The sequence below is a fragment of the Lipomyces chichibuensis genome, assembly GCF_038497645.1.
Source record: "Lipomyces chichibuensis strain CBS 12929 unplaced genomic scaffold V1513scaffold_3, whole genome shotgun sequence".
Taxonomy (NCBI): Eukaryota; Fungi; Ascomycota; class Lipomycetes; order Lipomycetales; family Lipomycetaceae; genus Lipomyces; species Lipomyces chichibuensis.
In genome coordinates this window covers 165,425-181,111 of record NW_027117455.1, presented here as the reverse complement: position 1 = coordinate 181,111, position 15,687 = coordinate 165,425, and the positions used below count along the sequence as shown (strand labels likewise).

The 15,687-nt window shown below is 48.7% G+C and overlaps 8 protein-coding genes across 8 annotated transcripts; 4 read left to right on the top strand and 4 right to left on the bottom strand.

Moving 5' to 3' along the window:
• Positions 1-80: 80 nt before the first annotated feature.
• Positions 81-1,307, bottom strand: V1513DRAFT_437094 (ribonuclease HII-domain-containing protein). The gene is made up of 4 exons (XM_066896870.1): positions 1,054-1,307; positions 462-992; positions 282-411; positions 81-225 (listed from the first exon to the last, which is right to left on the bottom strand). The coding sequence occupies exons 1-4, from the start codon at positions 1,292-1,294 to the stop codon at positions 138-140; spliced, it is 990 nt and encodes a 329-aa protein (XP_066755800.1). The 5' UTR covers positions 1,295-1,307; the 3' UTR covers positions 81-137.
• A 457-nt stretch (positions 1,308-1,764) lies between these two features.
• V1513DRAFT_373609 (Mif2/CENP-C like-domain-containing protein) lies at positions 1,765-3,531 on the top strand (the record flags this gene model as incomplete). Its single annotated transcript, XM_066894819.1, has 2 exons — positions 1,765-3,202; positions 3,251-3,531. The coding sequence occupies 2 exons, from the start codon at positions 1,765-1,767 to the stop codon at positions 3,529-3,531; spliced, it is 1,719 nt and encodes a 572-aa protein (XP_066755799.1).
• Positions 3,532-3,702: 171 nt separating this feature from the next.
• V1513DRAFT_437090 (CAP Gly-rich domain-containing protein) lies at positions 3,703-4,571 on the bottom strand. Its single transcript, XM_066896869.1, has one exon. The coding sequence runs from the start codon at positions 4,510-4,512 to the stop codon at positions 3,763-3,765; it is 750 nt and encodes a 249-aa protein (XP_066755798.1). The 5' UTR covers positions 4,513-4,571; the 3' UTR covers positions 3,703-3,762.
• Positions 4,572-4,697: 126 nt separating this feature from the next.
• Positions 4,698-5,399, top strand: V1513DRAFT_373556 (S-adenosyl-L-methionine-dependent methyltransferase; the record flags this gene model as incomplete). The annotated part of the gene is made up of 1 exon (XM_066894817.1): positions 4,698-5,399. One exon carries the CDS (start codon positions 4,698-4,700, stop codon positions 5,397-5,399), a length of 702 nt encoding a protein of 233 aa, XP_066755797.1.
• A 1,651-nt stretch (positions 5,400-7,050) lies between these two features.
• On the top strand, positions 7,051-9,840 carry V1513DRAFT_462090 (uncharacterized protein). The gene is made up of 2 exons (XM_066899920.1): positions 7,051-7,301; positions 7,353-9,840. Exons 1-2 carry the CDS (start codon positions 7,150-7,152, stop codon positions 9,721-9,723), a joined length of 2,523 nt encoding a protein of 840 aa, XP_066755796.1. The 5' UTR covers positions 7,051-7,149; the 3' UTR covers positions 9,724-9,840.
• On the bottom strand, positions 9,747-11,136 carry V1513DRAFT_437081 (uncharacterized protein). The gene is made up of 7 exons (XM_066896868.1): positions 10,989-11,136; positions 10,833-10,908; positions 10,773-10,782; positions 10,593-10,705; positions 10,427-10,516; positions 10,053-10,382; positions 9,747-9,984 (listed from the first exon to the last, which is right to left on the bottom strand). The coding sequence occupies exons 1-7, from the start codon at positions 11,088-11,090 to the stop codon at positions 9,860-9,862; spliced, it is 846 nt and encodes a 281-aa protein (XP_066755795.1). The 5' UTR covers positions 11,091-11,136; the 3' UTR covers positions 9,747-9,859.
• A 157-nt stretch (positions 11,137-11,293) lies between these two features.
• Positions 11,294-14,539, bottom strand: V1513DRAFT_437072 (timeless protein-domain-containing protein). Its single transcript, XM_066896867.1, has 6 exons — positions 14,131-14,539; positions 13,507-14,078; positions 13,343-13,459; positions 13,199-13,292; positions 11,898-13,150; positions 11,294-11,844 (listed from the first exon to the last, which is right to left on the bottom strand). Exons 1-6 carry the CDS (start codon positions 14,462-14,464, stop codon positions 11,479-11,481), a joined length of 2,736 nt encoding a protein of 911 aa, XP_066755794.1. The 5' UTR covers positions 14,465-14,539; the 3' UTR covers positions 11,294-11,478.
• A 77-nt stretch (positions 14,540-14,616) lies between these two features.
• Positions 14,617-15,557, top strand: V1513DRAFT_437068 (splicing factor 3B subunit 10-domain-containing protein). Its single transcript, XM_066896866.1, has 4 exons — positions 14,617-14,734; positions 14,804-14,886; positions 14,966-15,089; positions 15,144-15,557. The coding sequence occupies exons 1-4, from the start codon at positions 14,675-14,677 to the stop codon at positions 15,189-15,191; spliced, it is 315 nt and encodes a 104-aa protein (XP_066755793.1). The 5' UTR covers positions 14,617-14,674; the 3' UTR covers positions 15,192-15,557.
• The last annotated feature ends 130 nt before the right edge of the window (positions 15,558-15,687 follow it).

Sequence of the window (15,687 nt, the reverse complement as noted above, 5' to 3'; positions counted from 1 at the left end):
GGAACTTCATTTAGGTATATTTAAGGGTTACTTGTCAACCTGTTTTTGTTGCTACTTGTATGCTTACAAAAATAAATAGTCAGGCACGTAAATATATATTAATAATGTATAACTAAGTCATATATGCAAACTGTCTCTTAGAACTCCGATGTGACCAGCTTTCCGATCCAATACCCGGATGATTGCAATGCACTCTGCCTAATATCAACACTCTCTTGATCACTCCTTTATCTAGTTAGCTGAGATTGTAAAGCGAGCAGATATAAAGCTTGCGAACGTACCAATCAACTTTAATCGCCCCTTCATTTTTTTCTAGCAAATCCTTCGAGGTCTGCCATGAGAATCTGACAACGCCGCTCCATCCGAAAATCGGGTCAAGAGTATCTTTAAGCCATTTTGTAGTTTTGCCGTCTTGAGATGGTTAACAAGCAAATCTGCTGCTATGAAGATATCAGACTTACCTGAAGGATATCCGCTGCCCCACCTGCCATCACTCTCATCGCGACACATCAGTGATATATCCCTCGTTACTTTCGCACAAATACTAGCAACACTAACAATCGGGAATAGAGAATCCGCTTTTTTTGTGACAATAACCTTTATACTCGGAAAATACCTCGACAGCTTAGCCTGATATGATGCCGGTGGGCCAACCGTATCCACGTAAATCTCGGTAACGTTGACACCCATTGCCAGTACCTCGTTGATGAGAGTTATAGTCGCATCATGCGCTTGTTCGTTCAAATTGTATACTCTCCCGGTCTCTGACCGTAGCATGCCGCTTGAAATATCACGCGCTGTCATGATGCGAGTGGCCCAGCCTATGTTCTCGAATAATTCAGAATCGTCAGACGACTGACCGCTATTGCATATTCTATTGAATAAGCTCATACGGATAGCGTGTGTTAACTGCTTTGAATCTGCGAAGCCCCAAGACGGTAAATTTTCGGCGTATGACTTTAAACAATAACTCAACGCGTACACCATAGCACCTACATCCATCAGCAGTCTTCGTGGTGTATATTTTTACAGGTCACCGTCATAAGAACTCACCAAGAACAGGACCGCGGCCAGCTTCATCAACGCCCAAGATGCAGGGTTCACCGAGTTTGATCGCTCTTGGAATGGGCGTATGATAGGTACTAGATATGTCTGGCAACGGCACCTTGACTCCCGGGGGCAAGAAGTCGAGATCGACAGATGTCTGCGATGCGCCTTCAAATTCTAAGTCCTCGCACTCCACGCCATTTTGACTTAGTTTCGCGATATCTTGTGACGCTATTGATGTAGCCATGGCTACTTATCACATAGTTATGTATGTATTGGAAACTATCGAGTGAACCCAAGCCAGATGCGATGCGACGTGTTGTCCGGGTAACTATTACCCGACCTTGATCACAGTACAAACTCTAAGAACCAAACAAATCATCCCAGAGGTAAACAAACCATGATTGGCAGGCACCAACCGCAACTCCGTCATACCACCGCTTCACCAATCATCCTAGTAGACGAAATATTTTGACTTGGAGCTACGACGAATTTCTTAAATTGGTTTGTAATAATTTGATTTCATAAGGGATTGCATACAACCAACATGCAGTCTCCAATTTCAAAGCGCGTTCCACGGCCGTCGAACTTTGCCGAAATCGGAGTCGCGGGACGGTACGTCTATTCGGTGCGCACTGCTTTGGATGAGCGTACTAATTTAATGCCAGGAAAACCGGTATCAGGATAGCAGATACCGGCAATCGCGACTCATACGGCATGGAAAACATGGACGCTTTTTTTTCACCTGACCCTGCGACAGCGACGGCGACGGCGACTGCGCCAGCCGCGTCGTTTGGTGATCACGACGAGAACGCGCGGACACTAGACAGCGAGACGAGCATGGACATCACGACCTCGCGAAGCCGAGTCGAGTCGCCGGGTGCGTCTCCTCGGCGAGCGGGTCTGCCTAGCCCTGGGGTCTTGCCGCGGCGGACGCCCGTGAAGACGAATATTGGCTCGCCTGCGCGCCGCAGCGATATTGCGCGGAAACTTGATAGCGCGAGTCGAGAAGAGCGCTTCCAGGCAGTGGCGAAAATGGACTTTATGCCAGAGTCGATTAGAGGGAAGCAGCGTGGCTTGGCGTCGAAGAATTGGAAACCGAAGCCGTTTGCGATTGCTGATTATGACGTGTTGGAGGATGAGGAACATGCTTCTGATTCTGTGAGTGAGCTGGAAGTTGGCGTGCCTGATGCGGAGAGCGTAGAGGAGGACGAGGATGATAAGAACGAAAAGGAAAATCAGGCGCCGGATGAGATTGATGCAAAGATGCGGTCCTACAGGGAATTCCAGGAGCGGGAAAAGCGCGAGAGTGAAGAGAGGCTTAGACAAATCACCGACCAAAGGGCCAAGAAATTACAAGCGATATCCGAAGTTAAGAAGAAGAGTGTATTGCAGGTACAGAATAAGAATGTGTCGGCTGCGGATAAGGTTGCGGTCACGAAGAGGACAATTCCAGGTCCGACTCTACGACGAGAGTCTGAATCGGGGTCTGCAGTTGAAGACGACGATATGGACATAGAAGAAGTCTCAGAGCTATCGGAATTCGAAGTCGAGCCTGACGACGAAGAATTTGTAAAGCCACAATCAAAAAAGGTCGTTAAGGCGCAGGCAGCTCCGCTCAAGAAAGTATCCGGGAAACCAAAAGTGGCCCCAAAAAAAGTCACGTCCAAGCCGGCATCTACGAGGTCGAAGCCAAACGGGAAGGCTGCTCCGATTCCGTCAACGTCTGCTTCACAACCCGGCGCAGCATCTGGGCAGTCTTCGGAACCGCCGCGGAAGTTATCAGAAAACATCAAAAGGATAATACCAGAGCCGCCGGCTGGGTCTTGCGCGGAAGAAGATGGCGTGCGACGATCAAAGCGCGTACGTGTGCAGCCACTCGCGTACTGGCGTAACGAGCGCATAGTCTACAACCTTGGTGAGCGTCGTGAGTCTGGCCCGGCTCTGCCACAGATCAAGGAGATTATTATGGTCGACTCACCGCAATCCATGACGACTTCGCGGGCATCAACACAGCGTAAAAGCAGAGGAGCCAGTGTCTTTAGACGGACCAGAATTGAGGACGAGTTGTCTGATGTTGCAAACGAGAGCGAGCCGGACGAAGTTGTTGGAGAAGTCAACGATTTTATGGACGACGAGAAGATTGTCAAAAGACGTATGTTCTTATGTTTGCACATTTTTTAATTGCGGCTAACGAAGCTAGGCCTCGCGGTATCTGGCCACGCCATTCCGTTTCTGCAAACCGCTAGTTCGACGTTCAAGTTCGCGAAGACGTTTGACGAACCTGGCGGGTTTATGGCGTCGGGGATGGTTTTGCTACCCGTGCATGGCGAGAAAGGGTCGCGGCCATCACGACATAACGCGCTCGCTTTCTGTGTTGTTGAGGGTCATGTTGAGGTGACTATTCAAGACACGATGTTTAGATTACGACGTGGTGGGCATACGATTGTGCCGAGAGGTGGGTGCATTCTGTTTGGTCAGTGAATTTCGCTAACCTAATGTAGGAAATTACTACTCATTGCGGAATGTGGGAAGCAAGAAGGCGATGCTGTTTTTCACGCAGTCAACGGACACGTTATTTAACGCAAGCCAGGAGGAGGAAGGTTAAAATTGTGATACCAAGTTGAAGTTTTGTGTATATTAGATGTACGATTTGGCGCAGTGTGGTTAATAATCTTCGATAACACTATATTATAAATAATGAACAAACAATCTTTAGACCTCTTCATCATCTTCATCAAACAAGTCATCTATTTCGGGAAAATCACCAACCTCGACTTTCTCTGGCCTAAAAAAGGAGCCATGATTTTTGCGGGCTTCAAAGTATTTTACGCCGTGCACGGTACCATCGTTCTTTCCGACGGGCTCGTCAAAGTCAACGCCGACCCACACGGCATCGCCTTCCTCCGTCCCCACACTCGGTAGCTCCGGCACGCGGCCGACAAACTTGACAGTACCGCGGCGCTCAGAAGGTTCGACGACGCGACACCGGTCTCCGACATGAATCCGTCTTGCTTCCACCAGGGCTGCTTTCGACATTTTGTCGTGGTCCAACGCAGTTTCCGCAAACCGACCTAGCTGATTCCGCTTCTTCCACGCAAGAACTGTATCATCCAGTTTGGCGTACTCTTCCTGGGACAACTCAAATTTCGCTACACGCGTAACATCGGTGTAATTCTCTTGAGCAGAGAAAGGTCTAGAGTCATCAACTTGCACCCTTGCAAACGGAACCAAAGCATCACCAAACTCTCCCACCAAATATTCGTCGTCCGTCCTCCCGTCTGGGGGTGTGAGCAGGATTGGCGTTTCGGAGTGTGCAATGAAGAGGGAGAGGCGTTGGGACGAAGACGGAATTCCTGTGATCGGTTCGAGCCGAGATTTGAGATGCGCGAGGGTCCAGTGGGGCGAGATTCTGCGCTCGGACGTGGTGTTCTCGGAGGTTACTAGTAGAAGGATGTCTGCCATATGAAGCTTCGAGTGGTTGGTTGATGTGCGGATGATGATGGTATTGCTTGCGGTTTGGGAGTATTTTAGCATAGTTACTGTTCAAAAACGAGGCGCGTTTGTTGACGTGCGGCTCAATCGAGTCTTTCGTTTCGGTTTTATGGCACAAGTTTTTTCCCCCCTCATTGTTCAGGATTGCAAGCAAAATGCCTATACAATCACAATCAGCAACAGCGCACCCAGCCGACCCGATCGAGCTCGAACATACGCACGTTCACGCAGTCTACGACAAAATTGCCCCGCACTTCTCACAAACGCGGTACAAACCATGGCCGATCGTGCAACGATACCTTGAGACGCGCCCACGGGGTTCAGTAGGTCTTGACATCGGATGCGGGAATGGAAAATACATATCTGTGAATCCGGAGATCTACGTACTCGGCAGCGACAGATCTAGCAAGCTTATCGAGCTGGCGTGCACGGGCAAGGAGGTCGGCAAGAAGAGGTTTGTGGATGTGGGTATTGCGGATGGGATCGAAACGCCGTTTCGGACATCGCGGTTCGATTTTGCAATATCGATTGCCGTTGTGCATCATTTTGCGACGCCGCAGCGGCGGCTCGAGGCTGTGAAGAGTATATTACGTGCATTGCGACAAGGGGGGACGGCGTTAGTGTATGTCTGGGCTTTGGAGCAAAAAGGCTCGAGACGAGGGTGGGACGAAGGGCACGCGCAGGACGTGATGGTGCCTTGGGTTACAGAGAAAGATGGCGCGCGGACGGTGGTGGAGCGGTATTACCATTTGTATCGCAAGGGCGAGATAGAAGCTGACGTTGAGGCTGCGGGTGGGAAGGTGATCGAAGGCGGGTATGAGCGGGATAATTGGTGGGTTATTTTTGAAGGGTCTTGACCGCGGTAAGTGTAGCAAGTTGGAATCAAGCCAGCCCTAGTGATGATCGAATTTCGTTGTGAGCTTCAAATATATTCCGCGTTTGGCGTGGGAAGGATTTCCCACCAAACCCCGGATTTTGAACATTAGAAACCAAATAGCGAGACCTGGTTGTCCCGGCCCCCTTGCCATCAGGCAAGCCTCAGAGCATAGCTACTCTCGGCGAAGGCGCGTACTGTGCTCGCATATGTATAAGTCTCCGTCTATAGAAAGGAGCATCCATTTGGACAAGGACGTAGGGAAATCGTCCGAAAGATTTTCAGAGGTAAAACCTATGTTCGTTATGAGCTTGTAACAGCTCCCCTCTTGATGGGACCGGTTGCGGACCAAGTGGCTTGGTTCTCGGCAGCTTGGTACTCCGGTTCTAAGCCCTGTTGCCCTGGCGAGTAAGGATTCTTGCAGACACTGTACGATAGATAATATACAACATATCCGTGACAAATAATATTATTATTATCAGCTAGAGCATTTCTGGTAGCGTATTATATCTGATTCGACGGAGATGCAGTCAGTTGGATCATTATACGAGAGGTTTGTACTGATGTTGACATATTAGTCGCGTTATCCTGACACTGATGCATTGTTTGTTTGTTTGTTTGTTGGTACACTGAGCCCGTATCATGCCCGTTAGTAAAATCGCGTGCACAAAATGTCAATAGACAATAGCATGATAACCGAGGCTCGAATACCGAAAGACAAAGAACTACGACTCGAACGGTTGCCGACAGTTCAAGCACATTATGTGTAATCTTTGATGTCGCGTTTTTGAGTATGGCTGTCTCATCGCTCTAACGCTCTTATTGTCAATCAAAATGAGAAGATGGGCCAAAGTCCACACAGCGACAGATTAAGGTGATAGTGTTTTGCTTATTAGTGTGAGAGGTAAGTTCATCATGAATTGCGTGGCAATTCGCTTCAGACGCCGCACGTTTGGGCCACGCGGCGGCGTGACGAAATGATCGCCTGAACCCCGCCGCAGTGGCGTCTGTGGCAAGTGCAGATATGGCAGATTGACGTCATTCCTGCAAAACCAGCCACAGCCACATTGCTTATCTAGCTGCACATGTGATAGAACCATCTGTGGATCGTATTCATTTGCGCTGGCTTTTGAAATACAGACTGGATACGACTGAAACTATAACGGGGGTGGTGGTAGGACATGCAGCGCAAAATAAACTTATGATGGAAGGCAGTCACAAGAAAACAGTATGGGGTGGGTGTGAATTAGACGAACAAAAGATGATGCATGTATAGCCTGTTTAATCATTATTAGTGGACAGCTGCTGCTGTAGTATGCTGATAGTAAAAGTGTTATCATCCTGTGCCCGCAATGTATACGATAATATATCCACAAGCGGGGGAGTGGGGTTGCGGGGCTTCTGCCGGCGTTTGTGGTGTGCATGAGTCTATGGCCTGCGCATTCCCTTCTAAATACGGCTAGCGTTCCAGTACTAGTCAGACTCTGCTATGCCGGATACGGTTAACTAAAGCTCTCTCGCATCAAAGGTGGCCGTTCCTACTAGTCTGTTTTCGGAATCGCACCGCCACTAGCCTATTCTTACAATGGGTGGTGCGCCGCAGTCATGCCTGCCCAAAATATGCGAAGATCCGGAACGGACGCGCCGCAGACCCTTTTTTTATTTATTCATCCTCTGCCTCCCGTGATTTGCATCTCGCTCTTTACCTCTTAACGGACAAGACATGAGGCACAATGGCTACCTCTTCTTCGACCTCCACTTTCGTCTCCGCCGTCGTCTTCAACGGCATCATCTTCTTCGCGTTCCTGTTAGGCTTCCTACTTCTGCGCCCAAAAGACAAGCGCATTTATCAGCCAAAGACATTTCTCGAGTCCATTCCTGAAAAGTACGTGTCTTTATGTGTCTGGCGCTAACAATCAGGCGCTAACAATTCCAGTGAACGAACTGAGCCGTTGCCGTCCGGTTACTTTGCCTGGCTGAAGGCCTTAGTCTTCAAGCCAGACGTCTACGTTCTGCGCCAAACTGGCCTCGACGGCTACTTCTTCCTGCGCTATCTCAAGCTCGTCATCTTCATCTCCTGCGTCGGCGTAATTATGCTCTGGCCTATTTTGCTGCCGGTCAACGCGACTGGCGGCGGCGGCCAGAGTGGCCTTGACCTGCTCTCGTTCGCAAACATCTCGAACCAGAAACGATACTACGCCCAAGCCTTCTTGTGTTGGTTCTTCTTCGGCTTTATCCTCTTCGCCATCTACCGTGAGTTCGTCTACTTCATCGCCGTCCGCCAAGCCGTAGTGACTTCACCCCAGTACTGGAACCGCGTCTCTTTCCGGACAGTACTCTTCCAAACTGTCCCCGAGAGCTATCTAAACGAGGGCACGCTGCTCAGCTTATTCCCTGAGGCGCGGAATGTCTGGATCAACCGCAATCACAAAGGTCTCGCTGACAAAGTTGCCGAGCGTGACAAGCTAGCGCTGCAGCTCGAGGCCGCCGAAGTCAAGCTTCTCAAGACAGCTGTGAAGAACAAGCTCAAGGCAGATAAGAATGCCGGTGCAGATGCGACCATCGAGCAGGGTGTCAACATCGACACTTATGTCCCTCAGAACAAGCGTCCGACGAAGAGACTCAAGCCGATCGTAGGCAAGAAGGTCGATACGATAGACTACAACCGCAGAAAACTTGCAGAGCTCAACCCCGAGATCAAGGGAATGCAGGACGACTACATGTCGGCCAAGAAGCTCAACTCGGTTTTTATAGAATTCAACTCACCCGAGGCTGCTTTTGACGCTTACCAGCTGGTCACGCACCACTTGCCTTTGCATATGGCCCCACGTTATATCGGTATGCACCCCGAAGATATTATCTGGCCAAGCTTGCGATTCTTGTGGTGGGAGCGTCTGATTCGCACCTGCGCCACAACGTCGTTCATTGTCGTGCTCATCATCTTCTGGGCTATTCCTGTCGCCGTCGCCGGTGCAATCTCCAACATCACCTACCTCACCGACAGAGTGGATTTCTTGAGCTTCATCTTAAACATGCCTGCTGTCCTGTATGGCTTGGTCACGTCGCTCTTGCCAACAATTATGCTTGCTGCTCTCATGGCATTGCTGCCTCCTATCTTGCGTCTCATGGCCCGTCTTGCTGGTGCGCCGTCTCATTCGCTTGTCGAGCTGCATGTCCAGAACTCGTACTTTGCGTTCCAGGTTATCCAAGTATTTTTGATTACTACCATCTCGTCTTCTGCCGCGGCCGTCGTCACGCAGATTATCGATGACCCGTCTGCGGCTACGAGTTTGCTTGCCACAAATTTGCCAAAGTCAAGTAACTTCTTCATATCGTACTTGCTTCTCCAAGGTTTCTCCATCGGTGGTGGTATCTTGCTGCAGATCGTCGGCCTCATTCTCTTCCGTATTATGTCCTTCTTCCTCGATAACACGCCCCGCAAAATGTACAACCGTTGGTCGAGCTTGTCGGCCATCGGGTGGGGTACCCTCTTCCCGGTATATACCAACCTGGCTGTCATCGCGATCACGTACTCTATCATCTCGCCTGTCATCTTATTCTTCTCCGGAGTCGGCTTCGCAATTTTGTACGTCGCGTACTTGTACAACTTGATGTACGTCTACCAACCGCCTCTCGATCTCACCGGTCTCGGCTACCCGCGTGCACTCTGGCAGACCTTCACTGGCCTCTATCTCGCGCTCGTCTGCTTGCTCGGTCTGTTCGCGGTCGGCAAGAACTGGGCCTGCATTGTTCTCACTGCAATCATGCTCCTCTTCACAGTCTTGTTCCAGATCACGCTCCAGGAAGCGGTGGTCCCGCTCATCGATTCTCTCCCGAAATCGATCGAAATGGAACACGCGCACTCTCTCGGTCTCGATCGCTCCTCTCCCACCGGTACGAACACGACACCGACACTCACCGAGAAACCAGGGACACATAACCTCATCGAAAAATCCACCGCCTACGAAGCCAGTCACACAAAAAACAAATTCTCAAAATCAATATTTCGCTTTCTCCGCCCAGACATCTACTCGTCCTACCTTGAGATGAAGCAGACAATGGTGCCTGACTGGCCAGTCCCGGAATACACAGAGGAGGAAGAACGTGGGGCCTACGATTCTCCTGCCGTCCATGCTGCCGCACCGTTCCTCTGGATCCCGCGTGATCCGTACGGATGGTCGACTACGGAGATTGACAACACGGCATCTACGATTGGCATCTCGGATGGGGCCGCGCATTTTGATGAGAAAGGAAAGATTGTGCGGGACGGACTACCGCCTGATTACGAACCGATTAAACATTTGTAATTTTAACAACTTTTGTTTATTAATACCTTGGTAAAAAGTGTGATTTGGTTGAAATGGATTCGTTTGTATTTGGTAGTGATGTAATTTTTAATGGTAATATACGTATATATATCCTTGGTACATGATTGAAATATGGCTACCTTTCGAAGTATTTACTTCTTAATGCGCCGGATATGGTCGATATCCGACTTGACATCCCACCCCCTTGTTTCAAGTCACTTAATAGCGCTTCTTCCAGCGCCGACCGACTAATACTGGCATCTACGTCATTAGCCCTGCATGCACATATGTCCATCGAAAATAAAACGTAAACACGAAATAAGACGAACCAGATATATCACTAAACGAACTTCCAGTACTGTTAGGTTTCGACCCACGTGTCGCAGTCAATGCAGCACTATTCATAGTTGTTGGCCGTTCCACTACGCCGGGCCGTCGCGCGGTTTGAGTTTTAAAGCCTGTGCGCGCGAATGAAGACTTCAGATTTGCCGGGATTGCTGAGGTATGATCTTCATTAGAAAATAACGGGACGAAAGTATGTTCTTGGTCTCGCTCTTGATTATCGTCGGAGTAGTGGGATGAGGTCGAAATTGATTCTTCTGATCCCGCCGCGTGTTGTTGGAACCGCGTGCGAAAATTGAGTGTTGACGCGGAAAGATCTGGCCTGTTAGAGAAATATGGCGTAGATATGAGGGGGACGTACAGTCTGGTGATTTTTTTACACGGGTCGGAGGTCTGTTGGCGCCTGTGAAACTGCGGCTGGATTGTAACAGTGTTTGTTCTGATAATACTGCTACGCAACGTCAGCACCACCCAAAATTCTACAGAAACAGCAGAAGGAACGAAAAGAAATGAGGCCGGAGACGTACCGCTCTGTGAAGTAACCCGCTGCATTTCTTCCCGTACTTGTTGCAGTTCGCGCTCGTACAGCCAGGCAGCCTGCTGCAACAAGAACGGAATTGAAACGTTGAAATACTCGGCCCTGTTACGATTCGCGCATTTGTCAGTAGATGGAAGTCATCCGAGAGCGGTGCGGGTTGCGAACGTACAACTGTGGCCCTATTGCATATTAGTATCTCAGGATAGCGCCTATGGCACGCGCGACGTACATTTTATTTCAGTCCGCTTATGCGCGCGGGAAAGGATACTCCATAACTCATTTTCTTTATCTTGATTCCAATCAATCTAGTCCCTCTGTGAGCTCCATCCTTCCATAACGCAGCAATGACCTCAAGTCATGCGCGCGCATTTGATCTCGGACGTACCGGGTGTGGCTCAGGGAACCCATTCCTCGGGAATGGAAAACGGAGGTAAACTGTGTATGTAGGTATACTCTCTTGCTCCTTGGATTGCTTGTCAGCCTGCATGGTGAATATTGTGTAAAGGTCCGAGGTCTGTAAGATTGGAGGCAATTGCAAATGCATACTAGCAGTAACTCTGTCTCAGATCTAAGTTGTGTGTTAGGGTTTGAAATCACAATGTCATTTGGGGTTAGGTTTTTAGTCGTGTACGAATTAATCGTTTCAATTTACGAAGCTACGGACATTTTCGTTTTAAATAGTTATGCAATTTTTTACCATTTGACAAGTTATGCCTTTAAGTCGTCCTCACACTGTGGTTCATTATTATCTTTACAACATTATCTGCAGCCCCTCTGTGTTCTCATCAAGCTCCAGCACTTCCTTGAGATGTCTTGCATTCTGTCGACGGTTGGGTCGGCACGATATTTCATCATTCTCCACATCACTCTGTTCGTCATTGCCTTACTGTCTGAGTCGCACCGCCGCTTCTGCTACTACTACTGTCGCTAATGTCACTTCCACTATCGTCATGCCCATCATCCACGTCGGGACTGGACACATCCTCAGCACTATCCGCGTCTACTTCGCGTCCAGGCGGAAAGAATTCTCTGCTACTTCTTACTGTACCACGAGCAAGCACATCCACAGCCTCATCGTACTCAATAACACTTTCAGGATCAGGTGCAAGCACACCGACCTCGTCGTCATCAACATCACTATCCGTAACATATTCCTTCGACAGGTACACCTTTGGCGGCTTTGCATGTCTCGCTGAAGGTGATCCGTCGTCTGATTTCTCTCGTACTCTCTTAAAGCGTTTCTAAACTGCGTTAGTATACGATATATTATGGGAGGATTGTTATAGGGACTCACCTTTTCCGATTTCTTGGTGGATTTCTTGATGGCGCCTTTTGCCCGGTTCGCTCGTTTGGCACCGTCATAAATGCCGTTCTCGATGTCACCGATGTCGCAGCCATCATCGCTCCCGTCCACGTTATCGATGTCAGACCTATCTTCAATAATACTCATAGCATCATCGTCTTCACTGCCACTCTCCCGATTCCTATCCTCGGCCACCTTCGTCTTCTCGCGCTTCCGCTTTAGGTGCTTCTCCTGATCATGGCCGTATTTCAAGAAAAACAACGTGTCCGGCATCTTCGTAAACAAAAGCTCAACATACAATGCCGGTCTCTCCACAAGCGCCTTCGCCAACTTTCGGACATAATGGTTCATAAAGAGCTCCACTTCCTTCCTCGCAGAATTTGAGTAACTGATACCCTCACGCGGATCCAAACAGCGGTGCAGGACAAGCATGACATCAAGTCTATATAATAATACTTCCTCCTCGCGTTTGAAAAAGATGCGGTGGAAGAATGCGATGATGCGTTTAATTTGCTGGTCTGAAAGATCGGCGTACGTCGCCAGCACGGAACGAAACATGTCGATGCAATTCTGCGTAAAGAATTTCCGTTCAAACCGCGAGAATTCGAAGTAGCGTTCGGTGGATTGTTGATGTGCTAAGCTCTCGTCCTCGTCAGATGATAGCACACTGCAGCCTTTATCATTTGTATCGTCCGGTGAGTTTGATGATTTTGGTCTTCGAGTCCCCCTTTTTTTGCCGCGGATGTATAGATGGGCGCTTTGTTTAGAATATGACTCGAGAATTTTGAGCACCATGTACACTAAATCGCAGCATGCGGTCATCAAAGAGACTGAAGCCCCATGCACGACGTTCGGCAACGAGGCCAACAAATCCAATGTCGCCTCCTCATAAAACAGCCGCGAAATCATATTTTCAGCGATCTCCTGGTTAGTTTCAACGTCGCTGGATGACATTGCGGATGTGAGCAGAATGATTTGTTTGAAGCAGTGCATGGCGTAGCCGAGCTTGCGCATGTGTTTGTTTTCCACAGCGTTGCGGAGGAGTTTGGTTATCGTCACGAGTGATTGCTGATCGAGTACGCCGGCGACGAGAGCGAAGCCATGGTCGGTGTTTGGGGTAGTGCGTTGCCGTGCCAGTTCGGCGGAGAGGAACCAGGACACTAGATACAGGAATTGCTCCTCGTGGTGATCTTCTACGCGGCTGGATTCTCGCTCGATTTCTCTTCGGATGCTGATAAATAGTGCTACATCTTTGTCAATCGGGAACTCCTTGAAATATCATCTACACGCACGGTTAAAGGCAGAATCTAAAAACTCGTCCACGAAATTAGCAAGCGCTTTCTGGGCTTCGCCGGATATGAGAGTCTTTTTCTGTAGGTCATTGTTCTGTAGTAATCAGCACATATTCCTACTCTGAAACGAGGTTACGAACTAACCGTTCGTCGGAATCCGCCAGGCGGTCGTCGCCATTTCTTTAACTTGTCGAGCAAGTCCATTGCGGAGCCTGAATCTTCCAGCGCTTGCTGTCCGGATAGTGTCAACCGTGTTTTATCCTAATCTCATCAATACTTTGCAACGTGTGATAGTCCGAAATTCATACAGCGACGACAAGAGACATCATGGTACCGAATCGATTATGTCGCCTTGCCGTGACCTTTGATTTCACTTCACTCCCATTTTCCAACCTGAGCCACGTTCCGAACGATTCGGATGGCTTGCAATGTAAAGTGTCCGGATCATTGCCTTTCACGATTTGGAACACCAGTTCCAGAAGCTGCAGGTCAATCACTTTCAGCACATCCGAGACACCTGATCCGAGCGCGTTTATTAAGTCGAAAATACTCTGCTGTGCAAACGCGAGGATTGATGCTGTTAGGCCCTCGTCTAAAATTGAGTCCGACATGCTCTCGATCATCGCAATGTTGCGGAAGAAATACAACACAAGACGGATGATGCCTTCATCCCTCGGCGTGCGATCGCAGGGTGTCATAGAGATGGATGGTAACGCGATACATGCTACCGCTTGCAGGACTTTTTGAGTCGGATGGTTAATTATAGAGTGCTTGTATAATTTCTGAGCCCGCTCAATGTGCGATTTATGTTTATTCGTCGCCATTGTATTTCTTAGTCCTTCTAATTGTAATGGCCACGTCAACGGCACCAAAAGCTCCACTACACCATGCCGTTACCAAAAATTCAAATTATCGAAATTAGAAGCACTCACGACATGCCAACGCGGTCCGAAACTCAGTCATAGTACATCGAGTCCTACTCGCCTCCCAATCTGTCAAAATCTGCAATAAATCGTCAGTGACTAAGCTCGTCTTGGAGATAGCCCGTGCAACGTCCAAACGATTCAGCTTCTCGTCATACGCCTTTATCCATCTTTTGAGGTCCTTCAAACACGCGAGCGCGTCGTCGCCGAGGACGTAGGGATGGTTGGAAAGCGAGTGGTCTGGACCACCTAGTGCAGATATCAAGGACGCGACGTGGGCGCCGACAGTTGGATCCACGTCTGTTACCTCGGGCTGGTCATATAGGCCGTCTGCTATCTCCATTTGATACTACAGCAATCGAAAATTGCTGGCAACTGCGGATAGAGTCCAGCAATCCCGAGGTATTGAATGGCGCCGCGGCTAAAGTATAGGTCAAGTGTCGCGTCGCGCGTTTCACGCAATAGAAAAATAACGCGTCCCAAACTCAGGGTTAGGGTATTAAAATGCTGATGCCCAAACCCTCGATATTGCGGGACAATTTACGGTCGTTGCATGCAATTTAATTTCATCTGCTGTTTGATATCACGAGTATTGCACAATCGAATCATAATGGTAAGTTTCCCGCGATCGAATATGGCATGAAGATTTCCTGGACGATGACACTGACAGCGATTTATTTAGGCTGATAAACTACGCGCTCAGCAACAACTAGAACAATTACAAACCCGCTATGTGGGTGTCGGCCACGCAGATACAACGAAACAGTACGTGTCACTTAATTTCCTCCATCGTAACTATCTCTTTTTATTTTCGGTAGTTAGACGATACTGACGCACTGTATAGTGAATGGGTTTCAAACGTGCACAGGGACTCATTGGCGTCTTATATCGGGCACCCAGCAATGCTTGAACATTTTTCAGTCGCGTTTAATGAGCCGCGGGAGCGTGTACGGATGCAGTTCGTTGATGTATGTTTTGTTGGCATCTAATTTGAGTGTATATGAAGATTGACGACGTGCTAGAAAATGATTCAACCTTGCGGACCACCAAAGGAGAAGGAAGAGATATAAAAAGATTGTTTCGGATGTTCTTGGAATACGCGTTGATAATTGCGAGACAGAATGGTCGCTGAAGTGCAGAGAGTCGCGGAATGTTCACCTGGCCGAGCATCCCCGGCTTTATGTTTCCTCACTTAGCTTTGGAGGTTAGTAGCTCCGTGCAAAGTAGAGGCATTTTAGTGGTTTAGACGCATTGATCCGTGATTGAGCGCCATGACATGATATTGGCATTGCCGGGCTGGTAGGATTAGTGGTAACTGGTGGTAATATAGTTAGCAGAAATTGCCCTCTCTCATAATTGCTAGGATATAAATGTATTTTTTTTTACCTTAGCAGTAGTTTACTGTGACACAAAAATTAAAATGAAAATCTCAAATTTGAAGTTGTCATTTATGAAATAGAAGCGGCCCGGCCTGCTGCAATGGAGCTGGCTTTTTCCAGAGTATTGTGACCACTTCCGCTGTGAGATATATAATTATTAGGCGTCGTATACGAAAGCCGTCGATCT